General features: G+C 47.8%; 2 protein-coding genes across 4 annotated transcripts in view; one reads left to right on the top strand and one right to left on the bottom strand.

Annotated features, from left to right (window-relative positions):
• Positions 1–24734, bottom strand: part of PI4KA (phosphatidylinositol 4-kinase alpha) — a 70521-nt gene that overhangs the window by 40675 nt on the left and 5112 nt on the right. For both annotated transcript variants that reach the window (XM_075568536.1, XM_075568535.1), the window contains exons 5-22: positions 24627–24699; positions 23103–23362; positions 22560–22626; positions 21886–22034; positions 21197–21262; positions 20022–20118; positions 19160–19351; positions 18863–18963; positions 17850–17979; positions 17125–17254; positions 16927–17022; positions 15823–16006; positions 14239–14342; positions 12188–12356; positions 10945–10995; positions 2554–2662; positions 1620–1756; positions 852–985 (exon numbers count right to left, since the gene is read on the bottom strand). In XM_075568536.1, coding sequence (XP_075424651.1) covers positions 852–985; positions 1620–1756; positions 2554–2662; positions 10945–10995; positions 12188–12356; positions 14239–14342; positions 15823–16006; positions 16927–17022; positions 17125–17254; positions 17850–17979; positions 18863–18963; positions 19160–19351; positions 20022–20118; positions 21197–21262; positions 21886–22034; positions 22560–22626; positions 23103–23362; positions 24627–24699 — 2249 coding nt within the window. The remainder of the gene's footprint in view (positions 1–851; positions 986–1619; positions 1757–2553; positions 2663–10944; positions 10996–12187; positions 12357–14238; positions 14343–15822; positions 16007–16926; positions 17023–17124; positions 17255–17849; positions 17980–18862; positions 18964–19159; positions 19352–20021; positions 20119–21196; positions 21263–21885; positions 22035–22559; positions 22627–23102; positions 23363–24626; positions 24700–24734) is intronic.
• Positions 596–9548, top strand: SERPIND1 (serpin family D member 1). Of its 2 annotated transcripts, none has more exons than XM_075568542.1 (6): positions 596–883; positions 3913–3958; positions 5014–5934; positions 6737–7010; positions 7741–7882; positions 8848–9548. In XM_075568542.1, the coding sequence occupies exons 3-6, from the start codon at positions 5070–5072 to the stop codon at positions 9037–9039; spliced, it is 1473 nt and encodes a 490-aa protein (XP_075424657.1). In that variant the 5' UTR covers positions 596–883; positions 3913–3958; positions 5014–5069; the 3' UTR covers positions 9040–9548. The 2 variants fall into 2 exon arrangements, with proteins under 2 accessions (XP_075424657.1, XP_075424655.1); XM_075568540.1 differs by having other exon boundaries at positions 3903–3958.

Here is a 24734-nt window from a genome sequence, read left to right as displayed (position 1 = left end):
ATAAATGCCTGTCAGGAGAGGATGAAACAATTGCGAATGGATATGGAGTGGGTGAGACTTCAAGGGATTGAGGTACCGGACCAATGGTTACGCCAAGGAATACCCTCTACTAGGGATGGATACCGTGCTTTGCAAGAATAAAGCTATACATTTCTCACTGAAGATTTCGAAAAGTATAATAGAGGGGACTGTTGAAATGGACTGGGGGTTGTCTCTGGAGATGAATTATTAGCAGTATTCAGAATCCATTTTGTCTGTCATGTCGTCTCTCAGAATCCATTTCTGTGAAAGAATGTGTTTGTTTGTAAGGATGAGTTTTGCTAACAGTAGACTTTCAAGGCTGGGCCAGTGGCTCAACGCCCACAAGTATAGTGATAAGACGAATTCTACAGTTATACAGAATTATAGTGATAAGATGTACCCTGACGTACCTTGTTGTTGTACTAAGCGGTTTTAAAGCAGTTTTTACTTACTTTTAGTGACCTTTAAGATGATAGGTTTAGAATAGGGAGTAGCCATTATAATCTGCCTAGTAGCCAATGTTAGACTATGAAAATGAGAAGTGTATATAAAGCCTGCTTGGGACCCCCCCCTTGCAGAGTCTCATTGAGTTTCTGGTATGATCATACTGTATGCTGTAAAGGGAATAAATTACTCAATATAAAGAACCTGTGTTGGCTCTTGTCCGTGTGCGAAGAAGCCGACATCCACAAAGGCCAATCAACCCAACACCTGGAAGCTGAACTGGCAAATACAGTGTAACAACGCTAACAAGACGGGGCCCAATTCTGCTGCTGAATCACAGAGCAATGACAAAGCAGCTGTAAGAACTCCTGTAAAAGGTCACCCACCTCATGTGCTCCAGGCGGTACACAGAGAGCAGGTAGGTAGACATGGCAAAGTCCAGCTTGTTGATGAGTGCGGACACCTCGGGCGCAGGGTCCAGTAGGTTAATGATGGTGCTGCGTAGTTCGTTGAGTTCTGCCTGCGGAGACCAGGTCAACATCCTCAGAAAAGGGTCTCATCTCCTTCTGCTGGTGCCAGCCAGAGGGAGTCAGCAGCTCAACAAACTACATATAATATATCCGAATATGGTTATTTGGAAGGTGGTATAGCCTTAATACTCTATCGCCAACAAAAGTACAATACATGTAAATTGAGATACCTATTGTTAGAACCATTAGAGTTCTTGAGAGAGGAAATTACAGTGCAAAGAGCTCTCGAAACTTCACAGGTTTGTTCTTCAAGTGACAGTATATTTAAAGAGGAACCCCATGGGGTTTGGAAAGCTCTGTACACGATTGGGTCATCGCTCGAGAACTGTATTGTTGGTCTAACAAAAGGTATCAAATCTACATTTCTCCAGGACCACGAAGGCTACAGAAGTTTGAAATACATGATCATAGGAAAGCGTTTATAATTGCTTTAATGCAGTGTTGGGGCTTGGGTGTGCACTAGTACTCAGATTTTGAATTGCATTGATCCCTCGCAGTAGTATTACGTTTGTTACGAATAATTCCTCCCGATTGGAATCTCCATTATCTGTTTGGGGAAATAGATATAATGTAATGATGTCTGCCACTCAGGGGTGTCTTATACTCTGGCACATGGATTCTCACCGGTGTCACCGTGTCATTCTTCATCGCAGAGTTGTACTGCAGGACTGAGCGTAGAGGCTCCTTGCTAGGAAAGGTCAGCAGAGGGGACTTGGTGGCAATTTCGCACACTCCCTCATACCACTCCTCCGGCCATAGCCCTGCAGAGCACAGAGACAGTGATACCAGGGGAGACGCGCAGAGACAGCGATACCAGGGGAGACGCGCAGAGACAGCGATACCAGGGGAGACGCGCAGAGACAGCGATACCAGGGGAGACACGCAGAGACAGCGATACGAGGGGAGACGCGCAGAGACAGCGATACGAGGGGAGACGCGCAGAGACAGCGATACGAGGGGAGACGCGCAGAGACAGCGATACGAGGGGAGACGCGCAGAGACAGCGATACGAGGGGAGACGCGCAGAGACAGCGATACGAGGGGAGACGCGCAGAGACAGCGATACGAGAGGAGACGCGCAGAGAAAGAGATACGAGGGGAGACGCGCAGAGACAGGGGAGACGCGCAGAGACAGCGATACAAGGGGAGACGCGCAGAGACAGCGATACAAGGGGAGATGCGCAGAGACAGCGATACAAGGGGAGACGCACAGAGACAGCGATACAAGGGGAGACGCGCAGAGACAGCGATACGAGGGGAGACGCGCAGAGACAGCGATACGAGGGGAGATGCGCAGAGACAGCGATACAAGGGGAGATGCGCAGAGACAGCGATACGAGGGGAGACGCGCAGAGACAGCGATACAAGGGGAGACGCGCAGAGACAGCGATACAAGGGGAGACGCGCAGAGACAGCGATACGAGGGGAGACGCGCAGAGACAGCGATACGAGGGGAGACGCGCAGAGACAGCGATACAAGGGGAGATGCGCAGAGCACAGAGAATGAGATATATATATATATAAAATCATTGTATGTGCATGTATAGCTGTGCTTTACCTGATCCTTCCACAGCGAAGCCCATGAGAACAGAGTACAGCCAGAAATCTCGGAAGAGCTTCTGCAGCCGTGGCTTGGCCTCTTTGATCGGAGGTAATCGCCGGGTGAGCTAGTGATGGAAGCACAGGGCGGGTCAGTGGCAGAGGTTCAACACATTCAGAAAAACTGGCCTCCCCTACTACAGCATAACTGCCAGAGAGCCTTACATGCATTACACTGCCCTGCACACCCTTCTGGCAATGGAAGGGTTAAACCAAGAATGTAAATGTAACAGTACTCTGTACTCCTATGTGCCATCACACTGACCTCCATAGGAAGACACCCATTAGTATAAGCCATGTTTAGTTTTGGCTGGCAGATGCTCTTTGAATGTTTTACCCTTATGTCCAGAAGGGTCTGTAAACCGCAAATCAAAATGCTACCCGCGGGTTCTTACTTTGTCCTTCAACTTAAAAAACACTTTATTTTTTATTTTTTTTAAGGGACCTATTTTCAAAATCGTTCTTGTAACACAAGCATTTACAGACTGTGGCCCATACGAATTATTTTAATTCAGATTAGTCTCTCCTGATTAGTGTTTTAATAGTACATGGGGCTGCCAACTCCAGTCCTCAAGGGCCACCAACAGGTCAGGTTTTCAGGATATCCCTGCTTCAGCACAGTTGGTGCAGTGGAAGACTGAAAACCTGGCCTGTTTGGGGGCCCTTGAAGACGGGCGTTGGCAACCCCTGTAATAGCACTGTGACTAATGCTTGCAATGCATTGTGGACCACTGGATAGGCGAAGGGTGGCTTACACTGGATGCTTGCTTTAATGAAACGGCCCACACAGAGCTTGAAAATATTCATTACCAAAAATGGTATGCAGTGAATAAAACCTTAAAGAAAAACAATTCCACACGAAATGCAAACGAGCCTTCACCAGAGATTATTTTTATTGACTTTGTTAATGCTAATTCTTCAAGGTAGCGAATAAGCAACATGCTGGGTTTATATACGTCCCTGCCAGGCCTTCAGATGCACTGGGACATGGGCTGTACGCCGATAGCACACTGTGCCTCTGACATCTCTCCAACACCTGTCCCATATACACATGGTGACCTCAGGGAATGGGCTACATTTCTATGCAGTCCGTAATCACACAGGATCAACCTACGCACAGGACAACGCAACACAGGACAGGAGGAAGGGGTAGGGGGGGGGGGATGGGGGTGAGGGGGAAGGCTGTAGGGGGGCCTCTGAACAAGCATGGGGTTTTTGGCTGACCATGCATTTCTGTCCCTGTTTGATCTACATGCTGTTTACTTTGGGAGGTGCATGCAGAGGCTTGTGGCAAAGGTTAACTTTTAGCTCTTTTCAGCCCCGAGATTCTGTCCTCCGACTGGGCAGTGACTGGGAGCTCACAGGTAAGGACGCTTCTTCATGCTAACTTCCTTTAGCTATTCTGAACATGATAGCTTCAAGTCCGCGAGACTGTCAGAGTGTGTGCGTGTGTGTGTGGTGCGTGTGTGTGTGCGTGTGTGTGCGGTGCGTGGTCACCTAACACCCAAAGAAAGTACACTTGTTATCGGCATGTAGAAAAAAGGAGCCTGAAAAATGTTTTTCTCTGTAACTATGTTGCAACTTGTTCCCCTGAACTGCAGGGGTTACACTTGTAATTTAAATTATTTGCTTGAAAAAAAAACACAATTGATCCATTAAGGAAAAATTCTGAACAGATACCAATGCATTCACAACACTTCACTATTGTAGCGGACTTTGAGTGGTCTAACATTGATCTAATTCAGGAGTGGCCAACTCCAGTGCATCCCTGCTTCAGCACAGGTGGTGCGGTCGAAGACTGAGCCGCCTGTGTTGAAGCAGGGATATCCTGAAAACCTGAACTGTTGGTGGCCCTTGAGGACTGGAGTTGACCTCCCCTGGTCGATACAAAGTCACATTTTTAGCACTTTATATTCACTGCAAGTGCAGGTCTCTGTGGGCAAAAGCACCTACAAGGGTGATCAATATCACATAAATGATATTATATATAGATTGCCCGTCGGTAAATCAAATCTTGCTGTTGAAAACTAACAAAGCCCCAATCTTCCCTGCTGTCAAAGAGTAAGCAATGTATTTTTGGTTGGTCTTACACTTTTGGGGGGATATGCATTAAACTGTGATAGTGCCCATCAGTATGCTATCGCACGGAAACTCATTGACTTCAAAGGGCATGTCTGTGAGAGTGCCCCGATTGGCACCATCGAAGTTTAATGAATAACCCCCTTGAAGGTCTTACAACAGCTCGGGACAGAACAAAGCTAAAAATGGTTAGCCCATTAGCCTTAGATGATCATGTCACTATGCAAATTTTTTAAATTATACTTCTACAATGGCAAGAATGTTCACCTATAAACACTCGACCATGAAAATGTGGGGCACTTCAACTAACTTTTCTTATCCCTCTTAAAATTGCATTTAGATAGGAATCCAATATCCACGTCTCACCAGTGTCACCTGGATTTAGGGGTTTCCACCATGAATCTCCTGCACCTTGCTACTCTTTTCCTCCTCGCTCCATTCGCTCTCTGCGGCGTCAAGGACCTGCTTGGGCACTTTGATGGCGACTCCAAAATTATAGTTCCTAGGGGGAGCCAAGGCAACGTTGACCAAGCTCTGGACAGACTCCCTCCAGAGTTTCACCGGGAGAACACCGTCACCAATGACTTGATCCCTGACGGAGAAGAGGAGGAAGACTACCTGGATTTCGATAAAATCTTCGGGGAAGATGATTATGATATCATTGATGCTGCCCCGGAAATCAAGGATTCCAAGACCGAGAGGGGGAATATTTTCGAGCTGTTCCATGGAAAAAGCAGGGTTCAGAGGCTCAGTATTATCAATGCCAACTTTGCCTTCAACCTTTACCGAACCATAAAGGACAATACCAATGCATCTGAAAACATCCTGCTGGCACCGGTTGGCATCTCTACTGCCATGGCCACGATATCACTGGGGTTGAAAGAGCAGACTCTGCACCAAGTTCTCTCTACGTTGGGCTTCGAAGACTTTGTCAACGCCAGCTCAAAGTACGAGCTCTTCACCATCCACAACCTCTTCCGGAAACTGATCCACAGACTGTTCCGCAGAAACTTCGGCTACACTTTGAGATCCGTCAACGACATATACATCCAGAAGGACTTTTCTATCCAAGAGAACTTCAAGAACAGCTTGAAAAACTTCTACTTTGCAGAGGCTCAGTCGGTTGATTTTGGAGACCCAACTTTCCTTACCAAGGTCAACCAACGTATCCAGAAGCTAACCAAGGGTCTGGTGAAGGAAGCTTTATCAAATGTGGACCCAGCTCTCTTGATGCTGCTTGTAAACTGCATCTACTTCAAAGGCAAGTGTTTTCATGCAATTTATTGTAAATTCTATTTAGGCCAATGCTATTCCGCCCTGAATGGGTTATTGATTCATACTTTACACTGTAACGCTGCCTGTATCACCATACTGGTCTGAGGTTAGTAGCATAGTTTTAGAAAACGATGGTAAACTAGTCATCTTCATGCCATCTTCACATCTCATTAAACTGGAAATGTAATACTTGCCCTGTCAGATATCAGGCTATAAAATAATGGTTATTGGCAATGCATTTTTATATTCCAAAATTTTCTGTCCTCATACATAATGAGGTTTTAAACTTTAGTCTCCTTAGCAAGTAACCAGACATGGATAAGGGCACTATATAAATGTTGTTCCAAATAAAATACATTAAAAAAACAATGTTATGATGAAAATTAGATGAATGTACCTTCAGATTCGGATTCACCTTTTTATGAGCTTTACTGGAAATCAACTCGCAAAACGAGATAGCTGACAGAATGAAAGAGTAATTAACTTGTTCTGAAAACAATAACTAGTTTACTTACATTGTCCCAGTGATGTTGGTTTAACAAAATGAATCAGTAACTCTGTACAAACTATATAGAGATTTAAACTTAGACCTTGTCCACAGGACACAACGTACATATAATTTGGACAAGTCAACTCCCAATAGTTCATCAATGTTGCATCAGCACTGGTTATTGAACGCTACTTCTGAGCTTGTTGTTGATGCACACACACAAACAGACCCAGAATTTGTGGCAATATATATTTCATGTCTTCATTGCATTTGACATTTCCCTCCTCACATTAACTAGGGACCTGGGAGAACAAGTTCCCATTGGAGTACACTCAAAACATGAACTTCCGTCTCAACGAGAAGGAGGTGGTGAAGGTGCCCATGATGAAGACCAAAGGGAACTTCCTGGTAGCAGCTGACCCCCAGCTGGACTGTGGCGTCCTGCAGCTGCAGTACGTGGGGAACATCAGCATGATGATCGTCCTGCCCCACAAACTCTCCAGCATGAAGCTCCTGGAGACGCAGATCACCCCAGAGGTGGTGGAAAGATGGCAAAAGATCATGACAAACAGGTACAAAGATGGGCAGATAAAGCCTTTAATAAGATGAATTAGTGTGATGGAGAGGCAGCGATCTACACATCGGTTAAATTAAACCTCCAAACATGAGGGGATCACATACTAAAAGATTTTGCGCAGTGATGCCAATTAATGTCTGGAACATCCCGAAACTAAAAACAGCCTTGACCCCGATGTAATCTGGAAGCTCATGCATCAACAGCTCCTATGGAGAACTTCCACGCTGGTCTATCAAGATATACCATTAATACTAGGCAAAAACGACCAACTAATGGTAATATGCGGGTCCCCAGAATAAGTCCTGTCCATGACAGATTTAAGGGGTAATATAATATATAATATAATATATAATATATTTAAAAAATAAAAAGATCACTTGTGAGCACATTCACATGTCTTAGGCAGGTCTGCAACCCTGCCTTTCACCATTATCCCCAGCATACAGTGCTTCCACTGCAGCAAGGGATTCTGGGAAATGACATGCAAATGAGCACACAATGTGTCACAGACAAAAAGGTGACACATTGTGTGCTCATTTGCATGTCATTTCCCCGGCTTGGCATCATGGGTATTTTCTACAGAAGACGACCTAAGTGGCCATTTCGGAGTATGCAGACTTACTGCCCCATTGCTAGATTAATTGATCCAGGAGAGGATGTTCACGCTTGCAGCCAGCAAGCACACCACCGGTGTAGTATTTTTATTTGACCATTTTTCCTCTCAGGACGAGGGAGGTCTTCCTACCTCGCTTTAGGCTGGACAAGAACTACAACCTGAAGCAAGTCCTCAGCAACATGGGAGTAAAAGACCTGTTCACCCATGGAGACTTCTCCGGCATATCGGACGAGGAGATCAACATTGGCCTGGTGAGTTTCCCTACTTCAGTCGCTAGCTTTCATGTTTATATAGGTCTTCAGCAACAACAACAACAACAACAACAACAACAGGGACATGTACAGACATTACTTCTTACTAACTGAGGCACAGGAGAGAAAGTGACTTATTTATGGTTACGCAAGGCAGATGTGGGCCTCAACCAAGGGTTTACCCCCTGTTGTAAGAGCCTTACTCATAATGCCACTGCCCCATCTTTAAAACAAATGGTAGCAGATGACAGCTTAGATCAGGAGTGGCCAAATCCAGCCCTCAAAGGCCACCAACAAGGTCAGGTTGTCAGGATATCCCTGCTTCAGCACAGGGGGTGCGGTCATTGACTGAGCCACTGATTAGCAACGCTCAGTCAACGACTGCACCACCTGTGCTGAAGCAGGGATATCCATAAACCCTGACCTGTTGGTGGCCGTGGAGTTGGCCATTCCATGTCTTAGATGTTACACAAAACAACCAGGAAGGAATCAGAAACCCTTTATTATACAGAAACTAGGGGATATTGGTAAATAGCTACACTGGTCAACAGAAGCACGGTGTGTAACCAATTTATAAACCATTGGCAATGGGATACCGGTAGCAGAAAACTTGACAAGTGCTGGGGAGGGGGTCTCTTATGTTCTAGGCCAGAGGTTCCCAAATCAGGTCCTCAAGGACAAGCAACAGTGCAGGTATTAAGGCCCTCCTCTCATTAGCACAGGGGCCCAATCATTGTGACTGAACCACCTGTGCTCGAGCAGGGGTATCCTTAAACCTGCACCGTTAGTGCTCCTTGAAGACTGGAGTTGGGAACCTCTGTTCTAAGCAACAGGACACACACCAATTCGATGTTCTCTAGTCTACGCATCACCCCCCCCCCCCCCACCCCCGGCTCAGTACCAGGGAGACCTCCTACACATTGTAAGCGGGTTATTGACCTATGCGCTTGTGTCACACTCTGCAGTTTCAGCACCAGGGCACGATCACCGTGAACGAGGAAGGCACGGAGGCCGCGGCGGTGACTACCATCGGTTTCATGCCTCTATCCACCCAGGCGCGCTTCGTGGTGGACCGCCCCTTCCTCTTCCTCATCTACGAGCATCGCACCAACTGCCTGGTTTTTATGGGGAGAGTTGCCAACCCCACGAAATCCTGAATTAAACTCTCCCGTTAAGTTTGGGGCCACTGTTAACGTGCCATGCTACAAACCAAAAACGGTATTGGTAAAAAAAAAAATTGTTAGCTCTTTTAAAGCGCTTATAAATGTGTAAAATGTATAACATTCAAAACCATGCAGATATAATCCAGGCCTTTATACGGCGTTTTGTACTATGCAAGCATTACCGGCGAATCCTGTGATACGATGCACAGGCCACATCTGTAAAACCTTACCAAATTCACAAGGCAGTGAGGCCTAGTCACAAACTCACAATTGCTAACACACCGAGCAAAACACTGCACTGAAGCAGACCAGCAAATTCATCCCAGCAACCAAAATATCTTGGCTACTTTGTCCAAATCTCTTATGTAAATGAATGTCCATATACTCGGCTTCAGGGCACAGCTCTGATGTTCTCTATTTGTAACAAAAGTTAATGCATCTACCGACATATATTGTGCTAGAAATAAGAAGCCATTAATAAACACTTATAAAGGTTATACATACGCCTGACTCCGTCTGCTTGTCACACACGCACGCACACACACACACGGTGTCGTGCCGTGATTTTAACACAACTGATTTTTCACCATTACAAGTTGCATGTAGTATTGGGAGCATACACCCGATATCCTGTACCGTTTTTGCACCTTAATCTCTTTATTTTTATTTATGTACTTGCCTACGCGGTATAATAATATTACGATAGGAAGCGGTCTCGCGCCCTTATTGGAAGCGGAGAGAGGAAACAGAAATCTCATTGGAAAGAATCTTGCATATAAACCCCCTGAAAATACAGAACTGTGGAAACAATGGAGCTTCTGAGTTCTAGTCAATTGTAATGTTACAGCCATGTACCAATAACAAGGCACAGCGGGCCCACGGAACCCGAACCAGCCCGACACACTTTGCAGGAAACACGATGGATAAATATACATTGATCGCAGCTCCCAATCCGAGTCACCTCACGCGCACAGCGCATGGACGCAGGCTTTCTGCACGCCCGATGGGAGAGGAAGAGGAGCTAAAATCAAAGCCCTCGAGTTTGGCTGCATTTGCCCTCATAGTTTTCTGCAAGGTTGCTAAATATTTGCTTTCCTCCCCCTTCCGATGTAACCATTAACTCCAGAGGAGGAGGGTCTGTGCTCTGACACGTTTTGCCCTGTGTACCGAGTGACCACGGGGCAGCTCCTGAACTGGAACATGACCGACTACGCTCTCCGGGGGTCAAAGTGAACAGCAGGATCAAGGAGCTCATTTTGGAACAGAAAAACTAGCCGTGGAGTGGCCAGCTCCAGTCCTCAATGACCACCAACAAGTCAGGTTTTCAGGATATCCATGCTTCAGCACAGGTGGGGCGGTCGTTGACCGAGCCACTGATTAGCCCGGCTTCAGCACAGGTGGCTCAGTCAACGACTGCACCACCTGTGCTGAAGCAGGGATATCCGTATACCCTGACCTCTCAAAGACTGAGCCACTGATTGAGCTACCCGTGGTGAAGCAGGGATATTCTGAAAACCTGACCTGTTGGTAGGCCTTGAGGACTAGAGTTGGCCCACACCTGCCCAAGTATATAAGTGACCGATCTTTGGTGCTGCTTAGCTCCTCACGGGCTATTACTCAACTAATTTGAACCCATTGTTCTGGTAGCACAAACTCTACCTGGATCGAGAGTTGAAACCTTGCGCAAGGAACAGGTCATATTTGTAGGCCAGCGCGTAACTAACTTATGACGAAGGCTCACGGTATGAGAAAACATATTGGATAAAATGCACATATTTAGTATCAAAGTCTCTTTAGAAAACAAGATCAGCCATGAACGGAAGACCCGAGGCAAAATCCTCACCCAACCCAACCCCAGTGTGACCGTCAAAGCTCACTATAGGAGCCATAGCTACTCACCACAGCAATGACGGGTATCAGGACACCCAGGTTCCCTGCACTGCTGGAGGCCTGGTGAGGAGAAGACACGAGATGAAGTCAGGTGGGAGAAGAACAGAAGAACCCTTCGTCACGTCCCGCAACACAAAGCAATATCAACAGCTGGGAGCGCAGGCGGCAAAGTGGGTTATTTGGTTTGGGAATTAAACACTGGGCTGATAGAAAAAAATTAAACACAGACACCTAATATGCCACTTATATTCGGGATACCCTCGTGTTAATCTCAAAATGCTTTTAATCTGCTGCATACAAGGGTGATATATAAAGAGACTGAAATCAGAAGCGTTCAGCCACATATTTGACAAAGAACAGGATACAGGATATTATTGAATTGTCCTCCTAACCCCTCGAATGACTCTGAGGTACTTGGGTCACTTATTATTTATTCGTTGTTACAGTATTCATTAGGGAGCGAGTTTTATCTGTGCCCTGGGCACTGCGTGGCGTCTTTGCATTTGTTCGCTGGACATCACAAAGACAAGCAGGACGTTGACCAATGTACAGCCTGATAGAAAGCAGCCTCGTTCTGCTACCCGGGGACTTTGCTCGCTCCCACTTTACTGGGGGTGGAAACCTTGACAAAAGTTGCCACACACACAGTCACCAATCTTGAAAACAAAAATGTTGTACAAGCGAGCCTCCATTTACAAAACATGGCATGGATACTGGTTTATATTAACCCCTTGTATACCGGGAAGATGTTCGATACACTGGGGGTTTGCCCTACGTGTCATTTACAATTGCGACACATTATCACCCAGAACGGTCTGCCAGAGCCACACAGAACAGACCCAATGACAGTTCCCAAGCACCAGCTCTGAAAATCTGCCGATGTTAGAACATTGTTGGCCAACTTTACGGCCCAACTACAAGTGAATTCAATATTGCTGCCACGACAAAAGTGTTACTAAAATATAACCGTTCCACTGCAGACCCTGACAATGCCAGGGTGCCTTAATAGCCAAACACAGGAGTACAGACAGACATGTTGCGAGTCAATATCTTTTTAAGGTCACCTTCACCGAGCTTGGACTGCAAGCTCTTGGCACACGTCGTTTGCTTGTCTCTTTTGCTCTTCCACTCTCTGTACTGACTGATGAATACTAGTATAGAGTACTGTGCGCACCTTCAGCTCTGTGATCGCTCCCTAACCATGTTCTGGGTGTGCCGAGCACAGACTGTACTAGGGTCCCCCCCCTCTCACCTTCAGCGCTGGCCCCTTCTCACTGGCCCTCTCGCTGGCTCTCTTCCCCTCCAGCCCCAGCTGCACAAACAGCTCCAGCAGGTTCATCAGCAGCTCGTCCACCAGCTGCTCTCCCTGGATGTTGGCCGCAATGTTCGCCAGCGCGTTTATGACGGCCAAGGAGCAGTGCCTGATGGGAGATCGCAAAAAGACAAAAATGGTCGGGTTGAGCACAGCAAGAAATATGGGCTGCGGGCAGGTTTAAAAAAAATAATAAGCTATTTATTCGGCATGATGCCTAAGATATACGGCAAGTGATATCCCTCCGACGCGTTTCCTGCCCGGCACTTTATCAAAGAGATAGAAGGATTGAGTGAGTCAGTGGCTAATGGAAAAGAGCAGGGGTGCAGCATACACAGGCCGCTGGGTTTGATTATAGCTTACACTCGCTGTTAAGCCCCTAAAGGGTTCCCTGCAATTTTCAGGTCATTTGAAAATGGTACCAAATAACACCGTTATTTCTACTTAACCCAAATACAGAAGAATTTACAATGCGTCTGATCTCAGACGCGCTATTAGAGAGGGTCGGGGTTCCTTACAATGCGTCTGATCTCAGACGCGCTATTAGAGAGGTTTGGGGTTCCTTACAATGCGTTTAATCTCAGACGCGGTATTAGAGAGGGTTGGGGTTCCTTACAATGCGTCTGATCTCAGACGCGCTATTAGAGAGGTTTGGGGTTCCTTACAATGCGTCTAATCTCAGACGCGGTATTAGAGAGGGTTGGGGTTCCTTACAATGCATCTCATCTCAGACGCGCTATTAGAGAGGGTTGGGGTTCCTTACAATGCATCTGATCCCAGACGCGCTATTAGAGAGGGTTGGGGTTCCTTACAATGTATCTGATCTCAGACGCGCTATTAGAGAGGGTTGGGGTTCCTTACAATGCGTCTGATCTCAGACGCGCTATTAGAGAGGGTCGGGGTTCCTTACAATGCGTCTGATCTCAGACGCGCTATTAGAGCGGGTTGGGGTTCCTTACAATGCATCTGATCTCAGACGCGCTATTAGAGAGGGTTGGGGTTCCTTACAATGCATCTGATCTCAGACGCGCTATTAGAGAGGGTTGGAGTTCCCTACAATGCATCTGATCTCAGACGCGCTATTAGAGAGGGTTGGGGTTCCTTACAATGAATCTGATCTCAGACACGCTATTAGAGAGGGTTGGGGTTCCCTACAATGCATCTGATCTCAGACGCGCTATTAGAGGGGGTTGGGGTTCCTCAGAATCTCACAATATAATTATAGGGTTCCTTAGTCAAAAAAAGGGTTGAAAACCACTGCTCTAGCCAGTCACTATCGCCCTGTACCTCACCTTTCCCATCTGTAAAATGGGTAGCAGTTATAACTAGATCATCGTTAATTGTCTCCCATGACTTTGCATTTTCCTTAAGCATCACAACACTGCCTGATGAGAACAAATAAGTGTTGTGTTGCCATCAGGTAATAGCAATCAGCAATTGCTACAAGACCCTTATTGTTGATGTACATCACGGAAATGTTATCACATTTACCCACCCATAGCCGTCCTTAAATGAGATCTCATTAAGTGGCTGCGTTCACCCACAAGTCTCGCTCCATGTTACATAACCCTACAGAGCAGTGCAACATGTCCTAAGCAAAGAAGGATGGGTCGCCGTGCTGGGTCCCTTCTTCCATGTAGTAACTAAGGAGGGAGAGGGAGTAGGTGGCAAGATACCGTGTATTGGACCAACAAGTAGTCGATATGTTACAAGCTTTCCAACCACTCAGGGGACCTGATGGAGAGGTGGGAAAGGTTGTAACATATTGACTACTTGTTGGTCCAATAAAAGGTATCACACCCCCCCCCCCCTACTCCCTCCGGTGTTACTACAGGTCTTCTGTAAACACTTGTGAACATTTTATTTATTTGTGAGAGCCTCCCCAGGTGTCTGATTTGCATCTCCTTCCTTGCAATGGATATTCTACAAATCAGTGGTGTCGGACACCTTCAGAGGGGCGTTACTTTGGGAATTCGGATAAACGATCTTACCTGTACCCGTGGTCTTTGTAATCCTTGGTGGCAGAGTAAACCACCGAGCTGGCTTTCACGCTGATCTGCTGGAAGAGGTTCCACACCTCCTGGTAAATGTATTGCTGCCAACGACACAAGACGGTGTCACGTAAAATGTACAGATACCCAAGAACGAGCACACGTCGGAAACCTGTGTACAAGGTCGCTGGGAGGGGCTGTTATTGGTTGGCATCAATGTGGGAGAAGTGGCTCAGTGAGTACAGACATGGACTCTGGCACTTAGTGGTTCAATTCCTGGTGTCGGCTCCTTGTGACCTTGGGCAAGTCACTATCTCCCTGTGCCTCAGGCACCAAAATATAGATTGTAAGCTCTACGGGGCAGGGACCTGTGCCTGCTAAAAATGTCTCTGTAAAGCGCTACGTAAAACTAGCAGTGCTATACATGAACAAAAAATATTATAATTATTAGTCAAAATGCCCTAAATGGACATTATGCATTGGAAATATATCACTCAGTGGTGCCAGAGAGGCGTGTTATATATATTACTGTGTAGTGCCCTGCTAAACCGGATGGCAAAAAAGGTGTTAAATATCATATTCACAGCCATATGGGCACATATAGGCCATTACTTTTTCTTTCCAACTAATCTACAAAGTCAAGGGTGCGCAAACTTTTCAGTCTGCTCCCCCCTGCCTACTCTCCACCCCTGCTCGTGCCCCACTCCCCCCCCCCCTTCACCCGGTGTCTTCTGACGTCATGTGACCCTGCTGCAACATTTGACGCCGTGTTACCATGGCGACGCGCCGCTGGAAGCCGCCAGAGACCAGGTAAGGGGAGTTACAGAGGCCTCATGCGCGCTCCCCGGCATTTAATTTAAATGCCTTGGGGAAAAGCGTGGAGCCTCGGTAACTGCCGTGCCCCCCAGAAAATCAGGAGGGGCGCGCCCCGCCCCCCCCAGTTTGCACACCCCTGTCCTACGTCAACCTTTGTTAAATTTTAATTGGACGAGAGTCATTCTATATGTATAGATGAGGAGTGGCCAATTCCAGTATCCAAGGGCCACCAACAGGTCAGGTTTTAAGTATCTCCCTGCTTCAGCACAGGTAGCTCAATTAGTGGCTCAGTCAACGACCCAACTCCTGTTCTCGAGAGCCACCAACAGGTAAGGTTTCCAGTATATCCCTGCTTCAGCACAGGTTGCTCAATCAGTCCCAGCTTCAGCACAGGTGGCTCAATCAGTGGCTGTCTTCGACTGAGTCACCTGTGCTGAAGCAAGGATATTCTGAAAACCTGACCTATTGGTGGCCCTTGAGGACTGGAGGTGCCCTCCCCATGGTGTAGATCTATGGATCCAGAGGAAGTGCGCTCTTCAAATGAAAGCTGTGACAGGCTCATGTGGTAGCAGCCGTTCTGGTTTCCACCGCGAGTCTACGCTCGACTTATCGATTCATATAAAGCATCGGACATCCTTATGCTCTCCCATCTCCCTGCATTGCGAATGCCAGCTGTACATGATCCCGCAGAGTCATGGCCCCAAACCTATACATAAAAACCCCTCAGGTTTTGGTTCTGCAGGGGGGGCGGATTCCCCCTTTCCTTACGTTGCCCGTGATCACCATACACCCCAGCTGGTCGACGATCAGCACGTCCAGCTGAGACGGGGGTTGGCAGAACTTCTGCTGCAGGATCTGCAGGATGGGTTCCATCACTTTGGGGGTGTCCCTCAGGGCCACGGCGATGTGCCCCAGGGCACGGATTGTGTGATCGGGGATTAAATGGGCATCCCTAGAAGAAAAGCAACAAGGTCAAACCCCTGGGTATATGCCAGTGCAAACCCACAGACTTCCTCGCACCCGCTCAATCTTGTTCTCTCTTAGGACAATGCTCTTTCTGAGCTGCCACCATATTTAATAAAAGGGGGACGGGGAGGAGGGGAGGTAGCTGCTCTTGCTACAGTCTAAAGGTGGGATCAGTGCCAGGAGCAATAGGTAATAGATAGAACAAAGCTTGCAGATTGGAGGAGCGGCTCAGGGAGTAAAGACACTGCCTGGAACCTGGTTCAATTCCCGGTGTCGGCTCCTTGTGACCTTGGGCAAGTCACTTTATCTCCCTGTGCATCAGGCACCAAAAACAGATTGTAAGCTCCACGGGGCAGGGATCAGTGCCTGCAAATGTTGTTGCCTGCTATACAAGTACATGCTATTATTATAGATGCAAAAAAGAAAGCCCCTTTGGACTAGCACTCAAATCCTAATGGAATAGTAGGATATGATAAATCGGATAAAAATTATATTTTATTGGATATATTAAAATATTGATGGATATTGAGCATCCACCATGACAAGTAACCCAACAAATTCCCTTGTTCACAGACACCCATCAATCTCCATAACAAAGCAGACAATTACCACGAACACTACAGTGGATCTTTGAATCTCCAATACTCCAATACTCCAATACTCCAATACTCCAATACTCCAATACTCCAATACTCCAATACTCCAATACTCCAATACTCCAATACTCCAATACTCCAATACTTCACCTTTTGGCGCCCACTTCTTCAGGAACATGAAACAGCCACCAAGTGGTGCGTTTCCTACAGCCTACGAGGACCTGCTTTATTATCCGTTTGGGGCAGATATTTCCTTTCTAATGCTCAGCCAAAAACAAATGTCATATTTAGGCCATTGCCCCACACGTACTTCTCATTCTCCTGCGATATGTACAGGCGATTGGACAAACTAGCGAGGAAAGCTTCCACAATGACCGGGTCGGTGGTCAAGCCGGCATTTAAACACCTGCAAGGAGAGGGGAGACGGAGGTCAGTGAGACGCCACAAGGGGAAAAACAAAAAAAGGCCCCCCTGGCAGGGAAAGGGTTACAGCCCCGCGTCCTTATACCTGCAGATGTTCTCGATGGCGATGTCACGCAGCTGCTCGTACATGGACGGCTGGCTCTTCCTGCCAGACAGAACGTTCATTGTGGGCTCAGAGTGTTCGTTGGTGATGCTGATCCGGATGTCATTGCCGCCTAGGGAGAAACATCGTCAACTTTAAAGCAGCCGTCCAAGCTGCCGTTCTTTTTATTTTATTTTTTTCTCCCTTTAATATGTGCGTCAATGCAATCCGCGCAATGGTAATTAGCCAAGTTGCAGATCGATTGGTGAAGATTCGGCTCGGGGGTTCACTAAATGGCTGTCAGTGCAGCAAGAGAGGATCAAAGATGCAAAGTTCTGTGGGGGAGATCATGTGACCAGGCAGTCACTAGATACAATTGGTGCCCTGCTAGAGAGAGGGCAGGGCTCAAAAAGGGGTGTGCCAGAGCCTGTTTCAGAAGAGGATGGGGATGTGACTTTGTAAATGGTTGTTATAGACAATAAAAAATGCTGGTTACATTAGAATACATTAAAAATGTCATTCAGAGTTGTTTAAAAAAAATGCTACAAGTATTTTCTCATAGTACAGAACTGGTTTATTAAAAAATAAACACACGTAGGATATTGCTTGGTCTGCAGCTTTAAGGAACAGCTATTCTGCGGCGGGAAGTACTTCCCTTGAAACATACATGACCCATTTCCTTATGATGCTGGGATCACACCACATGTAGTTATAGCAGAGGCGCTTACCGGTCTGCGATTGGCTGTGGTACTTATACAGCTTGACCAGCACCGGAGAGGGGATGACCAGGAAGTCTCTGAGGGAGGGAGTTACAGAGTGTACCACCACGGGAAACCGTTCACACAGCCGCCCCAACCCCTGAGAAGAGAGGGGGGAAGAAAAAAAAGGTCATCAGACACCTAAGAGGTCACGTGGTTCCGGCCCTGGCCACCCATGTGAGGGACTTGTAACCACGGGAAAGTTTAGGTCCCTGAATCTCAATAAACTAACCAACGAGAGAGTGTAAGCTCTTGGAGCGAGGGACTGCACATTCATCTTACAGCACACTGCCGGAGCTGTATAATATAACATTATTACACGCGGATTAAAAGAGCCACGTGTTCCCCACTTGTATGATCTGAAGATTACATCACAGTATGATGGTAGCCAATAATGACAGGTACTTTGCAATCACATGTCGCAGAGAGGGGCATTTAGCCAAGTTCAAGAATATTCATCTTTACATTATTACTTTTCAACAATTTCTATAGCTGCTATTTTGTCCTACGGCCCCCAAGTGCAGTAAAAATATACAGATGCCAAACTACAGGTACAAGCAGTGAGATTGTGCTACACCGCAATATCCGACTAGCACCCTCTCTCTTCACCTTTAAGACCCATCTTAAAACCCACCTCCTTAAGGAAGTATATGGGTAGCTCCGTGGCTGATACTATACACTTCATACATCGACCATGGCTACTGGCAGACGCACTTACCAGAACACCCTCCTACTGTCTCTATACATTCCTCCTACTTACCAATTAGATTGTAAGCTCTTCGGGGCAGGGGCTCCTTTTCATAAATGTTACTTCTATGTCTGAAGCGCTTTTTCCCATTATGTATTATTTGTTATTTATATGATTATGTCATGTGTATTACTGCTGTCAAGCGCTATGTACATTAATGGCGCTATATAAATAAAGATATACATACATACACCATTCGCCCTTAACACCCTCCCCCGCACGGAGCTGGATGTACCTGCAAGCAGCAGATCAGAAGAGGCATGTGGGCGATGATGATTTTGCTGGATGTCTTGGACTGCAGCTTCTCCGACAGTTTGATGCAAAGGTTCTCTGCGCCTTTGTGGTAAAATAAACACAGTTGAGAGAATTCAGCCACACAGAGGCAACCCGGGGGTCATCCCTATCTGAGCTCAGAAACGGATCTAGTGCCTGCCCCTCGGGCGGGTACCATCTTTATATATTCATTGCCGGTGAATGACATGGTTACACAGTGCACACACACTAGGATGTAGGTTTCGGTGCGTTTTTTTACCTTGTTCATCCTTGACGGCCCACACCATGAGGTCCACGCAGGCTGCGTTTGCCTGACAGCGCAGCTTGATGGGGCTCAGCGCGTTGTGCAGGCGCTCCACGTCGTGCAGGATTTTCTGCAGCTCAGACTGGCTGCTGTTGAACTGTTCCAGCACAAAGTCGTGGATTTCCTTCACAAAGGAGGTCTGAAGGTCTAAAAACGGACAAGACAGGGCTGGAGGGGACGGGATGCAGCGCGCACAGCCTGGGAATAGGTTCTACCGAAATTATTCAAAAATTGCGGTCACCTCTCTATTGAGGGTCCCCGAAATAAGTAAGACAGCAGGAGAGGGAGAGACAGCTAGAGGGGGAGACACACACACACACACACAGACAACTAAAGAGAGGGACAGCTAGAGAGAGACAGAGACACCCACACACACACACAGAGACAAATAAAGAGGGACAGCTAGAGACAGACAAAGACAGAGAGACATCCACACACACACTCACACACAGAGAGAGAGAGCCACACACACACACACACACACACACACACACACACACAGAGAGACACATGCACACACACACAGAGACAGAGAGAGACATACACACACACAGAGACACATACACACACACACAAAGACACACAGAGAGACACATACACACACGTTTAAAACTAAAATATCCTTGAGACGCTTCCGGTGATAGCTGCTCTCACAGAAGTGTTTTTTCCTGTCAAAGGGGCACAATACCAACATCTGCCCATGTTACCGAGTGGAGTCATTTTTGGGTGGGTTACCATCACAAGACCGATATAAAATACCAAATAAATTAGATCCGTCCTACCTTACCAGCAATAGAGTGGTAGAAGGATCGCTTACCTTTCATGTTGTACATGGTATCTCTGAGCATTTTAAACATTGCCACGTAGAGAGGATCACTAAACTTCTTATAGTAAAGATCCACGCTGGGATTGGCCTAAAATCAAGTTAAAAAAATTCTAAATAATACATACAATAAGAGTAATAAACAAAAAGACACCGTCAAAACCTCTTTCCCACCAATAAATGAGGTTTGCTCTCTTCTTTTTATCTTTAGTAATTATTGTGGACGCTTGGGTTGGGTCAGTGAGAAGAGAGCGGCATCCTCAAGATTGGACCAGGTCCTTTTTCTTTTGGACTGAAGATATGTATATTGATGTTTATGTGTGATATTTTATTGCATTGTATATACATATTGATATATTTTATTCGCTGTAGTATTATCCCGTTTATGATTCACACTGATTTGAGCGCATTGGGCTGAGGCTGTATGTGTGTGGTGTATGTGTGGTCTGTGGTGTATGTGTGGTGTGTGGTGTATGTGTGGTGTGTGGTGTGTGGTGTATGTGTGGTGTAAGTGTGAGTGTGGTGTATGTGTGAGTGTGGTGTATGTGTGAGTGTGGTGTATGTGTGAGTGTGGTGTATGTGTGAGTGTGGTGTATGTGTGAGTGTGGTGTATGTGTGTGTGTGGTGTATGTGTGGTGTGTGTGTGGTGTGTGTGTGGTGTGTGTGGTGTGTGTGTGGTGTGTGTGTGGTGTGTGTGGTGTGTGTGTGGTGTGTGTGTGGTGTGTGTGTGGTGTGTGTGTGGTGTGTGTGGTGTGTGTGGTGTGTGGTGTGTGTGTGGTGTGTGTGGTGTGTGGTTTATGTGTGGTGTGTGGTTTATGTGTGGTGTGTGTGTGGTGTGTGTGTGGTGTGTGTGTGGTGTGTGTGTGGTGTGTGTGTGGTGTGTGTGTGGTGTGTGTGCATATGTATGTATGTATCCTCCAGTCATCAAGAACCCCTTTCCCCCCCCAACAGGTCAGGTTTTTAGGATATTCCTGCTTCAGCACAGGTGGCTCAATCAGTGGCTCAGTCTTCAACTGCACCACCTGTGCTGAATGAAGCAGGCTCTTCAACTGAGCCACTTTTGCTAAAGAAGGGATATCCTGAAAACCTGACCTGTTGGGGGGGGGGTCTCGAAGGCTGGAGTAGAGTACCCCTGAGTTAGAACACAACTGGTTATATTCCAAACGTACCTCTGAGACTTCAGTGATCAGGGCGTCCAGCGAGCCGAGGACTGGGTCTGCCACAATCTGCTTTACCTGCACAAAGAGCGTAGGATGTCATGTCTGTCACTGCTGCTGCTACAAAGGACACAACGGGCAAGTAACAACGCCACGAGGGCGGTGTGTGAAGCAGGCACAGTGTCACAAAATGCTGCAGCACAGGCAGTCATCGCTCCCAGACAGCAAAGAGTCTGACTATCAACTGGGAGTAAAATGCGCACGATGTTACAGCTTAAAGGAGTGACACGTTCTAACGCGCACATGGTTTTGTGCCGAAAACTACAGCGAGATGAAGAAAACAGAGAGAAAAGACAATCCTTTGGACGAGATGCACACATCTAGAGCATTGCTAATGTATCCCATTAATGGGTTAATGATCTGCGCCGGAGATAAAACTTAACTTTTAATAATAAATCTCTACAAAGAAAAGGAACAGAACCTCCTGGTGAGGACCACAAAATGATACATTGTATCAGTGAAAATTAGTAACAAGGGCGTTAAAAAGGGGATTCATTTATTCACAGAATGTAAAATACGGGGCCTGAAAGCACAAAAAGGATGAACACAGAGACAAAAGATTCAGATTCGGACATTAGTGGCCATGTCTGCATTAATGTTCACTACCAACAGGCCATAGCGCAAGCCGTGAATGCCTGTACCATGTGCAGTAGCTGGCGCAGCGCGTCCTGCGGGATATCACACTCCTTGTTGTTGACACCGGTGAAAAGGGGAGAGACGGAGAAGCTGGAGCTGATGGTGGTGAGATAATAGGCCGGATCCACGGCGCTGCCGTCAGGCAGATAGGAGCCTGCGTCAGCGGAAATAAAGCGTCAAGAGTGGTAGAAAGTGCATGAAAATGATACAGGCCTGCAGATTATTCCTCTGAACGGCTAAAAAGGGGCATTTCTAGATTTATTAAGTCATTTTCCATAACAAAAAAAATATATGATGTTTTCTATCCTGTTCTGGGACTATCCACAGCATAGGAGAAGCAGAGGACGCCATACGCTGTATGACTGGCGTGTTCCCAGCTGCGCGCACAGGCAGATTAGCGCCCGGGAACACGCCGCACGATAGTTCTTTTAATTGTATTTGCATCGTCTCTGAAGTGATTTACAGCAACGGAAGAAGTTGCAGCAGAAGGCTAGAGAGAAAGGGATGCCAGTCACACCAGCCTGCTCCACTCAGTCACTGCTCTGCACTGACTGGCTGGCCTGTGTGGCAGTAAAGGAGATCCCCCGTTCAGTACTGTGGGGGTCTCAGCATGGTGGGGAAGTAGTGCATGGAGTTAAGATGTGGTGTGCTGCAGGGTGCCCGACATTTGCTGCTTTACCTTCAAAGTACTGGATGGCAGATCCACCCGGAGATCCAGGGGGAGGGACGATACGATCAGGACTAACCTGCAAAGCACATTGCATGGATCAGTACTGAAGGAAGAGCAAGAGCCAAAAACACAAGACACAATGTAACCCACTTTCTGACGCCTTTAAGGGAGCTATCCAAGCGGGCGATTATTATTATTTTAACTTAGGATTGAAGCAGAGGGTCTCCGGAGCTTAACCCCATTCATTTCAGCTCTGGGGACCCCCTGCTTCTGGAGATACGTACCTCCGAAGGGGCTGCTGTATCCCTCTGCTTTTTAAACCTCACGCGTCACCCAATAGGAACCCGAACCTGATGACATCCCGGCTTCCTATTGGCCCGCAGGGCGCGGGGGGGAGCTTTGGAAAGCGGCCATTATGTGATCCCTGCTACCGGCACCGACTACCGAGGCAAATATCTCGGGAAGTATCCCCTGGAGCTGAAATGAGTGGGGGTCTGCCCCAGGGACCCGCAGCATGTTGTCCGTACCGGGAGAGCGGTTCGTAGGTCGTACCTGTGACCCGCTGGACACGCTGCTGGTCTTCCTCTTCAGGGAGTCTCCGTGGCATACGGTCAGCAGTGAGCTCGGGAGGATGGAGCGGAAGTCGTTGAAGGAGCGCCTGCGGATCCCTTCCAGCTCCTCGGGGACCCTCAGGGACTGGGGCGAGACTTTAGGGAACAGCTTGGACAGGAGAGATTCGTGCGTGTGGCTGTAGCGTCCGAACGCCCGGGAGATACCGATCAGACACGGCACTGCGTACTTACACAGGTATTCTACACACAGGGACAATGAGGCAGATTTACCAAGCGATGCTATTCCATAAAGGCCTCAGTGATCGCGACCAAGACGCGGCCCTCTATGGGGCCGGCCTCAGTCCGCGCGTGCGCGCGCATGATCAAGCACGATGGCGACCACATTTTCAAAAGACAAAATTTTTGTATTTTTGGCGCGGCGGCTGAGCGATGGCGGCTGAGCGATGGCAACGTCGCGGCGGCGGTTCAACCACGGAGGGCGAACCAGCCGCATGACATCATGGCTGCGCCCCTGCCTGCCTCCCCATCACGAGCAGTCTGGAATCCACAGATCACTCGGGAGAAGGGCATGGGCGCCGCAACGCGCACCCCGTGGCCCCCTGTGGCCATAGCCCAAGACACCTTCTGGCTCTACTTAGAAAATATGGACCAATATGTTTTTGAAGTTACTTCCATGGTCCAACGCGCGCGAAAATCACTATTATTGCAACACAATGTATTACAGCAGGGGCGGGCAACGCCAGTCCTCAAGGGCTACCAACGGGTCAAGTTTTAAGGATATCCCAGCTTCAGCACAGGTGGCTCAAGGAGTCCCAGCTTCAGCACAGGTTGCTCAAGGAGTCCCAGCTTCGGTACAGGTGGCTCAAGGAGTCCCAGCTTCGGTACAGTCTTCGACTGAGCCACTGATTGAGCCACCTGTGCTGAAGCAGAGATATCCCTAAAATCTGACCGGTGGGTGGCTATTGAGCACTGGAGTTGCCCCACCCCTGTATTACAGGCTCCAAATACACACACACTGTATATATGTCTAAAAGCCTTTGAAGCAGGGCACCTGTAAGGTGCACGTGTACGGCTGCAGTCCCAGTGATCACTGTGACACGCGCGCCCGGCGGGGGGGAGGGGGGGGAGGGAGCGGCGCGTGCACAATGCTACCCGCGATCTGCGGTCTTTAGGGAGAGAGGGAGATTGCGACGGGAGAGGGCGTGGTCGGGGTTTTGCGGGGGCGTGGTCATGACCTCACGCGGCTGGTTCGCCCTCATTGGGAGAACCGCCGGTGGGGGCGTGGCCACGCCTCCGTCACCAATTCTGAACTCAATTCCATTGAGTTAAAAAAAACTGCGAGTACAGCGCGGCTGCACCTTCAGCGGGAAGGTGAGTACTGGGCCCAGCCCCATTGAGGGGCGGTGCTTACACGCACAGCGCACGCCGAGGTGTGCGCTGTAGCAGTGACTGGGACCGCAACCTAATACTGGCTGGGCACTGGCAGCTAACACATCAGGGTTACCTTTATCCTGGGTCTCAGGGGACTGGCACATTCCCAGCAGACTCTGCATCACGTCCAGGATTGCCTCTAAGATCTGGAGACACAAGGCACAAAACATGAAACTCTGCC

The sequence above is a fragment of the Ascaphus truei genome, chromosome 13, assembly GCF_040206685.1.
Source record: "Ascaphus truei isolate aAscTru1 chromosome 13, aAscTru1.hap1, whole genome shotgun sequence".
NCBI lineage: Eukaryota > Metazoa > Chordata > Amphibia > Anura > Ascaphidae > Ascaphus > Ascaphus truei.
Note: the sequence above shows the minus strand (reverse complement) of the source record. Positions and strands in the feature narration are given on the sequence as shown.